Source organism: Myodes glareolus, chromosome 21 (genome assembly GCF_982192425.1).
Source record: "Myodes glareolus chromosome 21, mMyoGla1.1, whole genome shotgun sequence".
Lineage (NCBI taxonomy): Eukaryota > Metazoa > Chordata > Mammalia > Rodentia > Cricetidae > Myodes > Myodes glareolus.
In genome coordinates this window covers 64487279-64501756 of record NC_142046.1, presented here as the reverse complement: position 1 = coordinate 64501756, position 14478 = coordinate 64487279, and the positions used below count along the sequence as shown (strand labels likewise).

At 50.1% G+C, this 14478-nt stretch overlaps 2 protein-coding genes across 5 annotated transcripts in view; one reads left to right on the top strand and one right to left on the bottom strand.

Annotated features, from left to right (window-relative positions):
* Positions 1-443: 443 nt before the first annotated feature.
* Ssrp1 (structure specific recognition protein 1) lies at positions 444-10396 on the bottom strand. Of its 3 annotated transcripts, none has more exons than XM_048425613.3 (17): positions 10265-10396; positions 9626-9802; positions 9046-9231; positions 7737-7842; positions 7270-7460; positions 6940-7170; positions 6717-6820; positions 6503-6631; positions 6046-6267; positions 5345-5417; positions 4821-4959; positions 4649-4694; positions 3058-3187; positions 1988-2158; positions 1791-1879; positions 1145-1331; positions 444-919 (listed from the first exon to the last, which is right to left on the bottom strand). In XM_048425613.3, the coding sequence occupies exons 2-17, from the start codon at positions 9677-9679 to the stop codon at positions 848-850; spliced, it is 2130 nt and encodes a 709-aa protein (XP_048281570.3). In that variant the 5' UTR covers positions 9680-9802; positions 10265-10396; the 3' UTR covers positions 444-847. The 3 variants fall into 3 exon arrangements, with proteins under 3 accessions (XP_048281570.3, XP_048281571.3, XP_087756236.1); XM_048425614.3 differs by having other exon boundaries at positions 9626-9766; positions 10265-10395; XM_087900110.1 differs by lacking the exon at positions 10265-10396 and having other exon boundaries at positions 9626-9918.
* Positions 10397-10472: 76 nt separating this feature from the next.
* Positions 10473-14478, top strand: part of P2rx3 (purinergic receptor P2X 3) — a 39470-nt gene continuing 35464 nt past the window's right edge. Inside the window, exon 1 of one of the 2 annotated variants that reach the window (XM_087900112.1) lies at positions 10473-12324. In XM_087900112.1, the coding sequence (XP_087756238.1) occupies positions 12206-12324 (119 nt within the window). In that variant the 5' untranslated portion in view covers positions 10473-12205. The remainder of the gene's footprint in view (positions 12325-14478) is intronic. The other variant, XM_087900111.1, reaches the window with a different exon arrangement.

The following is a 14478-nucleotide window of genomic DNA, read 5'->3' as shown; positions in this document are numbered from 1 at the left end:
GTTTAAGATCTCTTTATCTAAAAGAGATCCAGTTCCCAAACACAGAATTTTGTAGCCCTCCCTTCTCGCCCCTAACTTCACACAACTCATCTTCCTGACTCAGGTTTCCTTTCTCTACACTAGAAAGGAAAGTCGATCCTCATTCTATTATCTCAAGCCTTGTAAGACCCTTGACTTGTAAAGTGATTAAGGATAGCGCTCAATATCTGCCCCCCTTCCCCGCCCGCGCGGGCTAATGGAGTGGGACTATGAGAGGCTTCCTAATCGGATCAGTACTCATTTCTTCACTCCACCCAGACACGGTGAAAACCAACGTTTGTCCAGCCGGCAGGGACAGGATGTACCTAGAGACTTACTTCCCGGCTGGGCAGGACAGCCCTGCCCGGTCAGGATAGAAAGGTAAACACCACGTGCCAAGTGGGAAAGGAGACATAAGGACATCATTTCCAAAGTCAGTTCCATTTATTAAATTGACTTCACAGACCAGAAATACAAAATAAAAGTAGAAATAGGCCCCAATTAGGAGCTCCAGGCCTGACTTCGCAGGACCCCTGCTGCAGCTGCAGCCACTTGAACAAGGCAGGAAGCAGCTTCTTCCCCACAGTCGGGAAGGTGAGCGCAGGACTTGGATCCTTCAATGCACTGTAGCAGACAGAACACACTCGTACCCAGTCTGTCCCCAGATCACAAGGAGCCATCCCTGCACAGCAGCAGAGGTTAGAAGTTCCCCTGGATGCTTCAGAGAAGTGGAAGCCACCAAGGGCAGTTGCTCACATGGCACAGCATCCAAGGACTGTAGGATGAGTAGGAAGCCTGGAGACGTGACAGGGCAAGGACGGATCCTCCTCTACTCATCAGATCCCGAGGCAGAGTCCTCTGAGCTTGGTGGAGTACTGGCTAGTTCCTCTTCCTCAGAGTCCTGGAAAATCAAGTCTCTTAGGTAAAGAAGTGATGTCCCAGCTACCTTCCCAGCCAGTTTTTGGTAAAGGTCCCTAATGCCCAGTTCCTCCCATGGCTCGGGCACTCACCGGAACTTCAGAAATCCATCTGTCCACTCTTAACTCGTTCCTCTTGTAGACCAACCCCACCCTGTCTCACCTGCCCCCACACTCGCGTGCCCCTGCACCCCACATTCCTGCCGCACCTCGCTCCGCCGCCTCTTCTTTTTGCTCTTGTTCTCCCCTGAAGAGCTCTCGTCACTGGACACAAACTCTTTGCTCTTAAAGCTCTCGCTCAGCTGCCTCGATGAAGACTTGGAGGATGAGCCTCGGGAGGGCGTGGACTTTTTCTCCATCTTTGCTTTTACTTTCTTTTTCTTCTTAGACTTGTCCCTAGATTAGGAAAATATGAAAGAAGTCAGGCCACTAGCCTCCCTGTATTATCAGACAGGCCGCACTTCTCCCGGCTTGAAGGAGGACTCTTCCCAGTACTGGCCACACTGGTCTCACCATGGCAAACATAATGTCAACTCTGTCGGTCCAGAGCACACAAAGGAAAGGATCATATGTGAGTTCCCCAGAAGAACCAGGGTCACAGCCTGAAGCAACTCATACAAAACTTTGCTGACACTTTTATTTTGTTTATTTTTTGTTTATAGATTTTGAATTAAACTTCACAAAAATACTTTTTGCTAAACTTTGCCATTATTTATTTGAAGATATCCCCTAACCCCATACATCACCCATTCTTGGCAATGGCAGGAGAAGCACTACTCTACTGCTGCCGTGTGCAATTCTCAGTTCTAACCTGGAAAAAGCAGTTACTGGGGCCATTATGTCCCTAACACTCACCTCTTAGAAGACTCTCCTCTTCCTCCTTCATACTCCTTCATGGCTTTCTCGTACTCCCTCCTGGCGTCCTCAGCCTTGCGGTCCCACTCCTGTCACAGACAGCCCTTCAGACCAAGGCAAGCCTGGGCCCACAGCTGTTTCCTGAGCGCACCCCACACCGCGCCCTTCTCGCCACCCTCCTGTCCGCGGCTACTCGCCTCTTTCTTCTCTTTGGACATTCCCTTCCAGATCTCGCCCGCCTTCTTGGAAAGATCGGTGATGCTGATGCCAGGATGGTCTGACTTGATCTTCTCCCGGCTGGCATTAAGCCACAACATGTATGCAGACATAGGTCTCTTAGGGGCATTTGGATCTTTACCCTTCTTCCCCTATGTGAGAAAGAATCCAAATGCCATCGGCCATCCACACCTCACAGTTACCCCAAGCTTCCCCAAGGAGAAACCATCTGGGGAATGAGGAGACGCAGGAAGAACTAATTAGCTCTGGTGATAGAGAAACAGATCTAAGGGCAAGACAGGCAACTTCTTCCTTCTCTAAGAATCCCTGGGCAGAGGCAGGATGGCTCCTAATTCAGACTGCGCTGAGAATCAGTGACTGGGTGCTCAGCGCTAAACGGAACATCTGTATCACCGAGGCCCAGGGGATATAGCTAAGGGGTGGGCAGGAAGAGGGCAAGAGGCTGAGAAGAGGGAGAGTGCTATGGACTCGTTGTGACCGTCAGCAGCCACGGGTACTTGTCCCAGGCCGATATGAGACTGGGCCCTGATATTCTACTGTACACGGGAGAGGCACCCACAAGGCTCACCCCTCCTAAGGAGCTACATGCAGTTGCTAGAAGACAAGTCCTTTTCCTCAGCAGCGCAGCACTGGCGAGGTCTCACCTGTGCTATCCAAGCAAGTCTAACTAAACTCACCAGGCGCAAAGCAGACACGAGACATGAAAGTAAAAGACAGACTAATTGAGGACTTAACAGAGGGGAACAAAGGGAAATGGGGTATGGATAAAATCGCAGTACAGCAAATGTGTGTACAAGATTGTCAGAAAATATTAAAACTAGACAAACAAAACTCCAGATCTTCTAGAAACAGAGTATCTCGAACTAAAAAAGAAAGCCTAGAAGATATCTGCCAAAGCTACATTCGCTTCCAGCGGCGACAACCAACAGGGCCTGCTGGAAGTGGACAGGAGAAAGGAAATAGAAAGTGGATACACTCTCACACACTCTCACACACTGACGCTCTCTCACAACCTACAGCGAGTCTATACCTCTGAAGACTTCTTGCGGCTCTTGCGATCCTTGGCCATCTTGGCCCTTTTGAGCTGTTTCCGCTTCTTCTCTTCTCGGTCACTGTCACCCTCATTACTGGAGGAGCTGGCAGAGGCGTTGCTGTCAAACCTGCCAGAGTAAAGCTTAAGACTCAGGAAAGACAGCAGGATACAGATATTTTGTTTTGCTTCAAGACAGGGTCTCTCTGTATGGCCCTGGCTATCCTGGAACTTGGTCTGGAGAGCAGGCTGGCCACAAACTCACAGACAGGGCCTGCTGGGAGTAGACTCTGTCTCTAAGTGCTAGGATTAAAGGCGTGTGCCGCCACCACCGCCCGGCCAGAAGTAAAAGGAATCTAGACATCTGCCCAGAAAGGGCCAAGGGAGTAAATCCCAGGACAGTCTGCACCACTAATTGTCACCCCAGCTTCCTGCCTTTCATGAAGATGGCTTCAGAGTCCTTCTCCAGACCCAGTACCACAAAGGGTTACTTGCTGGTTCAATCAATGAAGAACAAACGCCTCAGTGGGCTCCTCTTCTCTAACCCACCTCTGCCCATTAAGTCACTGTCTCCTGTGGGCCTGCAGCACACCTAGGCTACTGCACCACCCCCTTTGGTTTAAACCACCTCCGTTTATACCACAACCTTTTCTGAGAAAGAGACAGCCCTAAAAGGGAGGAAACCAAGCTTCAACTGCAGGCAGTCCCCATGCTTGACTCTCCTGTCCAATAAACCGCATTTCCTCTGAGCACGCAGCTGCAGATACCTGCCTCCTGCAGAAAGCCTCCCGAGGTTCATCGGCATCTGTGCCTCAACCTTTGCAGCAAACCAGTGGGCTTCTAAAGGACATTCACAGTTGGGTTTGATTTTGCTGTCCAATCTTTCTGGATCAATAGTTTCATTTATTTATTTACTTGTTTGTTTGTTTTTTGCAAGGAGGGGGACTCATTCCAACTGCAGGGTCTGACCCATTAGAGCCCTGAACATTTAATTATCTCAAGTTCCGAAAGGCAGTTAAGCAGAGACAATACTGTCTGCTGTGTTGTTCACCAAGAGGGGCTTCTGGGTGTGAAGCTAACCACGTTCAGCCTACCTAGACTTTCTGAGGGACATGGAGCAAGCGTCCTAAGAATAGTACAGTCAGAAGAAAGACTCCTCACAGTTTCTGAACAGGCAGATGCAGTAACACCTAAGGTTAACTACATCCCTGTACTCTCCAGTCACATGAACTAAGACAACAACCCAGCCCTGTGGAGCCAGTTCGAGTCCCTTCTGCACAGGACAATCAGGAGTCTTGAATGGCACAGCACACGGGTACACACGACTGTCATGCGGTCACTTGCAGGCAAGGGCACCCAGCATGCATAAGCTCTAGCTCCACTCCCCATCCTCTTTCCATGTCTCTGGTTTAAAGCATGCTATGCACTAATAAATTCCTTGACACCTTGACAAATACTTTCATGTCTCACTTCACGGGAGGTCACTTTTCCATCTCAGAACACTGGCTAAGACAGGGACATGATAAATACTCAGAAACCCTTAAATTTATAGGCCATAATCTCATTCCTGTGAGGTCCAATCAAAACTCACTCCTCGGCCACATCGTCTTCCTCTTCACCAGGGTTGAAGGACTCATCTAAGAAAAAACACAGATGGCATCACCTTCTACTCCAGTGGAAGTCCCATCCCACACCCAGACACCCAGCCTAGGCCACAGGGTAGAACCTGACTGCGCCAGGCCCCGGCACAGTGGCTAGCCCACCAGTTTCTTCTCCTGAGTCATCGCTGCTGTCATTGGCATTCTCCTCCCGGATCTTGCCCTCCTCCTTCATCCTCTCCAAATAGGCATCATGCTGGTCTTCATCCGAGTCGGCATAGTCGTCGTAGCTTGGGTTCATGCCCTAGCCAAGGAAGAGAGGAGAGTCAGCCAACATATTGGAGCCGGAACTCCTGAGCACGCCAAAGCCTTTCCCCACCTGTGAAACCAGACCAGCCGCTCCCAGGAGCCCCTGAGCAGGAATGTCCACACAGCCAACATGCAGGGCCTACTAAACTGAGTTAATCCAAGCCCCTCCCTTTCCTAGCCCCACAAGGGCTCCTAAGAGGCTGCACAGACTGATCTAAGGCCATGCAGAGAGAACCTGCTCAGGAAGGGGAAGGAGCCACACGCACCTCTTTTTTCTATAAGGGTAAGAAGAGAAGAAAGAGTGAAAAAGAGGCCACCAAGTCTCTGCTCCTTTCTCCTCTACAGAAAGAACAGGAGAGAGGTGCGTCCTGCCCAGATACCTCTTTCAATCCTCTGTTTTTGATGTTGAGCTTTTTGGCATTGACAAAATCGAACAGCTTTCCATACTCCTCCCTGTGAGGGAGACAAACGTCGTTACCAGATGGTTAGAATCAACATAGGTAGCTGGTGGAGCTGGAGCTCATGACTGCACCACCCTGGACACCATAGGTCAGACATACACTAAAGAGTTATGGGACAGAAGAGGCATAGGTCTAGGTAGTCACCAAGAGACCCACAGCATTGTGGGAAGGGAGGTTTCCATCTTTTTTACTGGTCTGCGTTTCGCCCTTTGCAGGGCTGTAATGAGGATTAAACACGAAGATGTTTGTAAAGTGTCTCACTCACAGCTGAGTACTCAATAAACATTAGCTGCTGTGTTCCTGGGCACAAAGCTCATTCCAGGAAAGGAAGAGATAATATTTCCACCATGGGAAAAGTGGAGGAGAATGAGCTAACCAATACACACAGCTTTCATAATGTAAAAACAAAAATTTTTCTAAGGACAGAAAAAAAAAACCAATGAATACATTTCTAGAGTCTGAATACTTGAAAAGACCAGATCTCAGAGAACCTGAAGAAAATTCAACTTAGCTAGAAAATCCCAATCATGGGCCCAGAAAGGACCCAAGGCTAGTCTGAGCTTCCGGGTAGAGGGGGATCAGGATCAGGACGGCAGGAGGAAACAGGAGACGGCTCTTACCTCTCGATGCTGCTGAAGGTGTACTGAGTGCCCTGCTTGGTCTCAATCTCAAAGTCGAAGGAGCGAGTGGTTGTGGTGCCACGGGCAAAGTTGACAAAAGAGATCTCATCGAAGCGAATGTGCACAGGGGGCTTGTGCACATAGATGAAGCCCCGCTCCAGTGGGTACAGGAGTCCTGAGCTGGCCTTGTAGGAGCAGGTGATGCACTGGGCTCCCGAGTGCCTGATGGAGAACGGAAGGAGCCCAGTCAGCACTGACCTCAGCAGTAGCAACGCAATGCCCAGGCCCTCAGAAGTCACTCCCACTACGTTGCTTTGACAGAGATGCTGGCAATTACAAGTGTAGCCAGGCTTCTACTAGAGGGTGCCCATCACAGGAAGGGTTTCATTACTAAGGTGCAGGACATTTCCTACCCATCCCATCCTCAGTGGGTCAGGACTTCCACCCCCATCCTTACCCTTGGAAGTTGCCTGGGACTGTGATTTTCCGATTTACAAGTGCTTTCATGACCCGGCTGACCATCTCGTAGAGGGATCCTGACATGTTCTTGGTAAGCCGCCCCTCAAAGCGCTTCTCCACTTCTTCCCTGTCAACAAAGCGAGATGAGATCGTGAGGCAGGCCGGCTTTCTGCTTGGACAGCGGCAAGAAACGAGTTCAGTGAGACGCTTACTCATTCATGTTGAGAGTCAACGAGATGTCCTCATCCTTGGAGAAGAGGAGGATCAGGAAGTGGTAACGGGTTTGGCCCTGCTTGATGGGAGGATCCAGGCTGATCTGGTAAGGACAGTGGACAAGGCTGTTGAAACCCAGACAACTAAGCAATACAGAACTCTAGTGACCTCTACCTACTAAAGACTTAGGCAAAACCCAGGCACCCCAGAAGTTTTGCTCACCACAAAGAACATCTGCCTCTGATCCTTGTGGGGCAGCAGGAAGAGGCGGAGCACTGTAGTATAGGGGATCTTGTAGTCAAAGGTCTTGCCATGTAGGTGTAGAAAGGTAGGGTAGATCCGGATATCGTAACGGCCACGAGGTGTCAAACACTGCAGCTCCCGGAAGATGCAGATGGCATCTCCAGTGGCCTGGATCACATCTGCCTTTGACAGAACATTCTGGGCGAAGGCCTGCAAACACACACAGGTAATCAAACAGCCTCTACTCCCAGGCCGGCCAGCCGAATCCTACTCAGCAATACCCAGAGGACCAAAAAGCAGGAGCCTCACCTCTACAGGGTCCACACCATCTTCCTGGGTGGGAGGGACATAGAAGCGCACCTCCATGAGAGATACTTCGGCATCGTCGTTCTGGTGGAATTCCAGGGTCACCTCATTCTTGCCTGTTGTACACTGGGACACATTGCTGAGGGGAATCTCAAAGACGGGCTGATCACCAATGTCAAAAGACAGCAGCTGTCCTGTGAGGAAAGGGTTATTCAAGCCGCAAACTGCTCCCTGGGAGTCTGCAGAAGCATTCCCACCAGCTCTGAGTTCCGTGAGGACAGAGGACCAGAAGAACTTTGTTCACGCCGTACCACAAGCAGGCACAGTGCCTGACACACTAGACATGCTAGGTATTCAAATACAAGCTAGACACACAAACTGGGATTAGAAATTAGGGCAAAGAGTCAAGCAAGTTACCATCCGAAGCCCTCACCCCACCTTCTCCCCAAATCTCAAGCTTCCTCACTCACCACCAAACTTCACGGTCCCCCAGTTCCAGCCCTTCACACACAGATCCTTCTCCATTAGCTCAAGGCGATAGTGAGTTTTGAAGAAATCAGAGAGTTTCTCAAACTCCTGTAAATTGTAAGGAGAAAGTGAAATCCTGGTAAACCCTCTGGACCTTAACACAACTTAAAAGTTCTGAGATCTCGAGTTCAGAAAAAGTTCAGAAACGTATCCTTTATCAGAAGCCACAGCTAAAACTGTGCACAGGAACTCAGCACAGGAACTCAGAAACTGTTGTAAAACAAAATTTACTTTGTTACAAGAGGCTGTTTCTGGGACCAGATGCCCTCAGCCACACTCTCAGAGACAGGGTTTATCTGTCTTACCGCCCTGGCTGTCCTGGACTAACACTGTAGATCAGCCCAGAAAGCTGGGCTTAAAGGTAAGTGCCACCACCGTTCAACTGCTTAAAACACTGCGAGAGACCTGACGGTCAAGAGTACTTGTTCTTGCAAAAGACTGAGTTTGATTCCCAGCACCCACATGGCGGTGGCCTGTGCACAACTGTCTGTAACTCCAATTCCAGGTGACCTAATGCCTTCTTCTGAGCTTTGAGGGCACAGGGCATGTGCATGGTGCACAGGCACACATGCCAGCAAAGCCTCATATACATAAAAATTAGCTTTGGTGTTGTTCGGTTTTTTTTGTTTTTTTTTTTTCCAAGACAAGGTTCATCTGTTTAGCCTTAGCTGTCCTGGAATTCGCTCTCAGACCAGGCTGGCCTCAATCCACCTGTCTCTGCCTCCACAGTGCTGGGATTAAAGGCATGCACAAACACTGCCCAGCAAAATAACTAATTTTTTTAAAATAAAAGTATCTTTTAATACCACAGTCCTCCCCTCCAAAAAAAAAACCAGGCTAGGAGTAAAGAAACTTCCATTCCCAGATGTAGGAATCGTCTGGCTGAGTGTTTAAACTGTGCAGGTGCTCTTTTGATGAAAGTGGACATTAAAACCAAGCAACCCAAAATGGAAAAACAAATTCCTAGAGCACCAAGCTCTAGACTCAAGATTCTGAACCAGGACAGAAGGAGCAAGTAAAACCACTGTTTATATTAAGATGTTAGATAAATCCAGAGTCCAGGCACAAAGAAATTCACAAAACATGGAACACTAGTTCTTGGTTCAATAGTCTCCCGCAGCCCTGCTCTGAGGAGCCCATATGAGCAATGACATGATTATCAGAATACCAACTGTCTCTAGAAGACTAAAAATAAACAGGGCAGGACAGTTTTTAAAAAAGGAGAGAGGGTCATGGCAACAAATCTCTCACCGATTCTCGAAAGCCATCATACTTGTAGACGTGGCCATTCTTTGTGAGCAGTTTAAGTCCATGGCCCAGAGCTACCCGGCGCCAGATGCCTTCTGTCAGTTCCCCAGCCTGGATATTGTCCACTTTACCCGTCTTGCTGTTCTTAAAGATGATACCCTGGCGGCTCAATCGTAGCCTTCCATCGTTCTGCCAAAAATACAAACCCGGATTCAGAACAGGATACAGTGTGTAGCAGGTCGACTTGACCCCTCACCCGTGAATAGATTATCAATGGAAAAGCAACAGGTCAAGTAGTGAGATCAAGTCAAAAGACACAAGAGACATCGAAGCGAGACTGCAAGCTTGACCATGGCACCCAGAGTCCTGTAAGGTACCCAGTTTCCTGGTTCTTAACACAGGGGTAGAAGACAGAACGGCACATGCAATCTCTTCAAACTCTAGATCACAACTTTGCTGCTGCTCTGCTTGAGGAAACACCAGATACACTATTTCCAAAACAGCAGTCAAGAGTTAAGCTTTTGCTAACGGACACAAACTCTTCCCAACTTCTGCCTTTAATAAAAGCCCAAGCAATTCTCACCATGGACCCTTTCACCTCCTGGAAGATGTCGTTGAACTCCAGTGTCTCTGCCATAGTTCACCTGCCCGTGGTGGCCTGAGCACAGAGCCCTAGGCTGCACCAGAGAAGACGAACCCTTTTCTGGGAGCTGGGCCCCAATTCCTGGGTAGATGTGAAGATGTTCAGCAGGGTGGGAATCTGAAGTCGGGAAGGAGATTGATAAACAAGTAAAGGCGCCACCTCACTCGGCACACCCATGGGGAGCTGTGCCTGGATTGGATAGTCTCAAGTTCTCCACTGTCTGGGGACCTTACAGCGTCCCCGGGGCCAAGGCCCAGAACCCTGGGTGCAGAACCAGGCCTGCTGTGGCGCTCACACCCCACCGACACCCTCTCGGGACGTTCCACCGACAGGCACGGCAACAATCGGCGGAACCCCGCGACCAGCCCGGAGAGGGCACCTCCGCTGCGCTCAGGGGGCAGCGTCCGGATCCCAGCGATCCCACCACCCCGAGGCCCCCTGGACCCATGCTGCTCCCCCTCCTTGGAACATGGATTCGCCCACTGCCGGCGAATTTGAACGCGGAACGACCCATCTCGAGCGTCCCGCGGGGGAGCGCGACCCGTGCACACCCGGGACCCCGGGATCGCGACCACCCACCTCTTGGAGCTGCAGCCTCGCGACGGCACAGCCCGGGCGGTGGGCGCAGGGGACGCGGGGGAGGAGGCAGGGACGCGGGGGAGGGGGACGCCGGGGAAGCTTTTTCCCGCGTGCGCGGTCCCGCGTCCCGCCACCGGAAGTCGCGCACTGACCATAGAGAGGAAGACGTGGCTAGAAGGACGCCCGCCGAGCCGACCAACGGGACGGCGCCTAGAGCGTCAGTCCCCCATCCCCTTCTGCAATCAAAGCGATTCTTAGCTAGGTGAAGGGAGTACCGCTTAGAAAGTTACAAGCCGCTCTGCAAAGCGTAGATTTCGAGGGAAAATTATGCAGTTTTATCAGGCTTTCAGGTTTGTTTGTGCGTTGGAATCGTTCACGTCCCACCCTCCTGTAAAATAGTCTGGGGAGGAGTCTGTTGAACCAGAAAAGTACAGAGCTGTGGCCAGGAATGACGGTGTCTCCGCTTGCTTTCCAGCTGTACCCTGGCAAGTGCATCAGATCCTCTCTGAGATGAGTTCACCTTCCAACCCCAGCACCATCCCATCCATATTCCTAATTTGTGGGTTCTCCGGAAGAGCCTGGCAGATGGCCGCATTAAGTTCAAGTGCTGGTGTCAGATTTATCTTTGAGCGAGAATTTACTTGAAACCACATCAGCCTGAGTTGGCAGAACCCGGACGGCCTCACATAGCACCAGGGTGCATCTTGCAAAATTTGAAGTCGGGTCTGAAAGAGGTGTTTGAGTTTCTCTCACCCTTCCCCATTTTACAGATGAGAAAAAATGAGGCCTACAAAAGAATCCTAGAATTCAGAATCCTTAACATCAGCCTTTTATCGTAACCATGAGGGTCCAACCTTTAGAGGAATCGCAAGAACGTATCCTGCATAAGACAGGATATTTAAACTCGCGGTTTTCCTGACAATCACTGCACTGACTTGCTAACTCCATCCTGGGATATGAGACAGTCAAAATACATTCTTAGCTTCTAGAACTTGTGCCTTTAACCTCTGGGTTAAACACTGCTATTGCTAGCACTATTTTGCTAATTCAAACTGGGTTTAAGACATGTCATGAGAACCTGTTGTTAATGCAGGATTTGAGGAAATTGTGAAGATGGCTAAAACAGCCCCAACCTTTCAGGAGCACATACCCGAACAAAAGATTCGAATACCCGGGGGGCAAGAAAGGAAATTTGGTAATTTTTGTACAGCCAGAAGAGTTTCAACCACCCCTGTCAACTGGAGTTGGAAATTAAGTGACTTTCCACTTTGCAGTGGTACAAACCTGTTATCACAACACTCTGGAGACTGAGGCAGGGGGTTGTGAGTGTGGAACATAAGTCTGAGACCAGCTCAGGAACATAATGAGATTCTGGAGGGCAAAGAGGAGGGGGTATGTGACTCTTCCTCCCAGGAGACTCAAGAACCCTTTCTCCTCCATCTGTGCTATTAGGTAGAAATCAGCAGACCCACAGCAGTGAAGTCCGTGGCTCAGGCAGATCAGCTAACTCAGGAGTAGACCCTTACAAGGGGCTTTGGGGAATACGGAGGAGCTGGTGAGTTGTGTGGTAGAGACACGGCATAAGAGAACAGAATGGAAGCAGTAGACAGAGTGCAGATAAAACACAAGTCCCAGAGGGCCCTAGCCAGCTGCATCCCAGGCAATCTGGAGCCCGGGATTGGAGACCCCACCCCTGCTGTGACATCACAGGGGAGTGGAGCGCAGAAGACGAATAAAAAGGTGGTCCGCCCTGGCCCTGGACGGTTGGCAGCCAGAGTGTCAAGAGGAGAGAGAGGGGGACTGACTACAGTTGCCTGGCTTACAGGATCTTTTCCTCAAGTCCCACTAAGCGACCCACTCCAGGCCTTGATCTCCCTGTCCTGAGGTCGTCTCTCTGGGCTGCCATCTACGGCCGTTCTGAGTGACTGTGACTTTCTCAATATGAACTGTATATCAGACTTCTTCACCTACGAGACTACCAAGTCGGTGGTTGTGAAGAGCTGGACCATTGGGATCATCAACCGAGCCGTCCAGCTGCTGATCATCTCCTACTTTGTGGGGTGAGTCCATGGTCCTTCAGGTCCCGGGATAAGAGAGCTACCTGATGTCCTTCCGTCCCTCTCCCAAGACTGCTCTGCAGCTTCCAGCGCTTCTCCTCGGGATTGGCCTCTGCCACTCCCATCCAGTCCCATCTTCAGGTGGATTATTCTACCCAGTAATTCTTCCAGGACTGGAAAATCAATCTAGACACACGCTCCAAGGATAGGTGCATTCCCTAGGCATTTAAGGACCCACAGGGTCCTTTCCAAACTAAAAAAAAGGGAGGGGTGAGGGGGCAGAGCTCTCTGCACACTTTTCCGTTCCCCTTAGTCGAGTCTTTGGAGTCTCAGATACAGGAGCATAGGAAGGAGGTACTGGGACCAGGGAGATGGGCTAATGTTGTGTGGGAAAAGAACCAGATGGGGAGGAAAGGAGAGCGCTGGGCTTCCTATAGAGTTGGGGATTCCTCCCCACCATGGACTAGATGGTGAGAGGTTAAAAAAGGCAAGAGCCCCTTGTTCTTAGAGAGCAGGACAAAGGAGGAAAGTGCCCCTCACGGTAGAGAGAGGCACAGGCACAGATACATTCACGGAAAGAGTTTGCTAAAGAGAAAGGTACCTTTCCGGACTTAGTGTGGGGTTCTTCCCTCAAGAATGCAGAAATGATATCCATTGTTAAAAAGCATAAAATCTCCCCTCTGCCTGACTCTGTGCAGTAAGACTCATGCTAGGGGTTGCTCAAAGGTCAGCAAGATACACACACACACACACACACACACACCACACACGCACGCACGCGCACACACACAACACACACACACACACACACAAAGGGACTCCAGCAAACAATGGCTGAGAGGAAAACACAGGTTTGTTCTTCTTGCGGTCAGTACTACACACTGGTCGGCACCAGGAAATGCAGGCAGAAACCTCAAGGGTTCTCTTTCCTGGCTTTCGGGTCTGTGGTCGCTTGCTGTTCCTTGAGACAATGAGTCTGTCTATGAAAGACAGAAAGCCACTGACTAGGTCATGAGTTAATTCAGGCAAATCAAAGAATACATCCTGTGTGCCTGTGGGCTGGAGTTGAAAGGCTGGAGCAATGTGGAGAGGTTGGATGTGTGGAGAGATGGGCAGATGTGGCTTTTCTTTTAAAGTAATTTTTGCCAGTAGACCTTGGTATTCCCGTGCATAACGAGGCTATGTAGCCTTGTGAGGACATTAGAAAGAATTCAAGCTGTAGAGCAGGATTAAATGGCCTTGAAACTCCTTTCCTATATTGTTTTGTGAAAGATGTAGAGAAATGTTCTGTATTCCTATCTCCAAAGTTTGGCTCGAAATTGGGTCCTTTTTGGTTGCCTAGTTTGTTTGGTTTTGTTTTTGTTTTTTTAAGACACATGTATTCCATTTTCAGTCTCATGTATTCCAGACTATCCTTAAATTTACTACATAGGTGAAGATGACCTTGAATTACAAGTGTGGAGGGTTGAACCCAAGGCTTTGAACATACTAGGTCAGCACTCCTACCAACTGAGCTACACCCTCAGCCTCAGAGTTAGTCCTTAAGCCTTCTGTGTTCACAGGATGCTGTATTGGTCCAAATGAGTACAAAAGCTGTTTCAGCGCATTCCTAACCTGGCCCGGCTCTCCTGGCTCCAGGCAGGGCATTGATGGACAACAGAGACAGCCGTCTCCTGGTCTAGCCTAGCCCCCTCAGCCCTGCACTGCCCTTGGCTGCCCCTCATCAGGATCAGATTGACTTCTCCAGTGCTGGGGGCTGGAGTCCAACCTGCTCAGGGGAGCAGGAGAGAGGCTCTTTGGCGTCTTGATATGCAACCCCATCCATCTGCCAGCCCGACAGCTCCCCGTGGACCCGTGCCTTGCAGTTACATCAGCACGCTTGGCAGCCCAGCCCCCCCCCCCGGCCCAAGCTGTTTATAGGGGCCCAGACATCATGTGACTTCATGAATCCATTGTGATTAATTTAGCAAAAGGGCATCAAGTATCTCTTCATGCCGGGCATCATGCACTGAGGGTAGAGCCGTGGACAGGAGCAGACAGGGTCTTTATGCTGTCCACATCACACCCATGAATGTGGCAAGAAGTGGCTGTTCACCCAGTGATCCCCACAGACAAATGCAAAGTGTGGATGGTGTCCGAAGTATGCCCGACACCAGA

Excerpts from the sequence above, each read along its gene's own strand:
- Ssrp1 (XM_048425613.3), bottom strand. The coding sequence starts at position 9,679 with ATGGCAGAGACACTGGAGTTCAACGACATCTTCCAGGAGGTGAAAGGG. Across the intron at positions 4,695-4,820 it reads TGACTCAGGAGAAGAAACTG|ATGAGTCCTTCAACCCTGGT; the intron begins GTGGGCTAGCCA and ends GTTTTTTCTTAG. Across the intron at positions 1,880-1,987 it reads TGTCCAAAGAGAAGAAAGAG|GAGTGGGACCGCAAGGCTGA; the intron begins GCGAGTAGCCGC and ends TGTCTGTGACAG.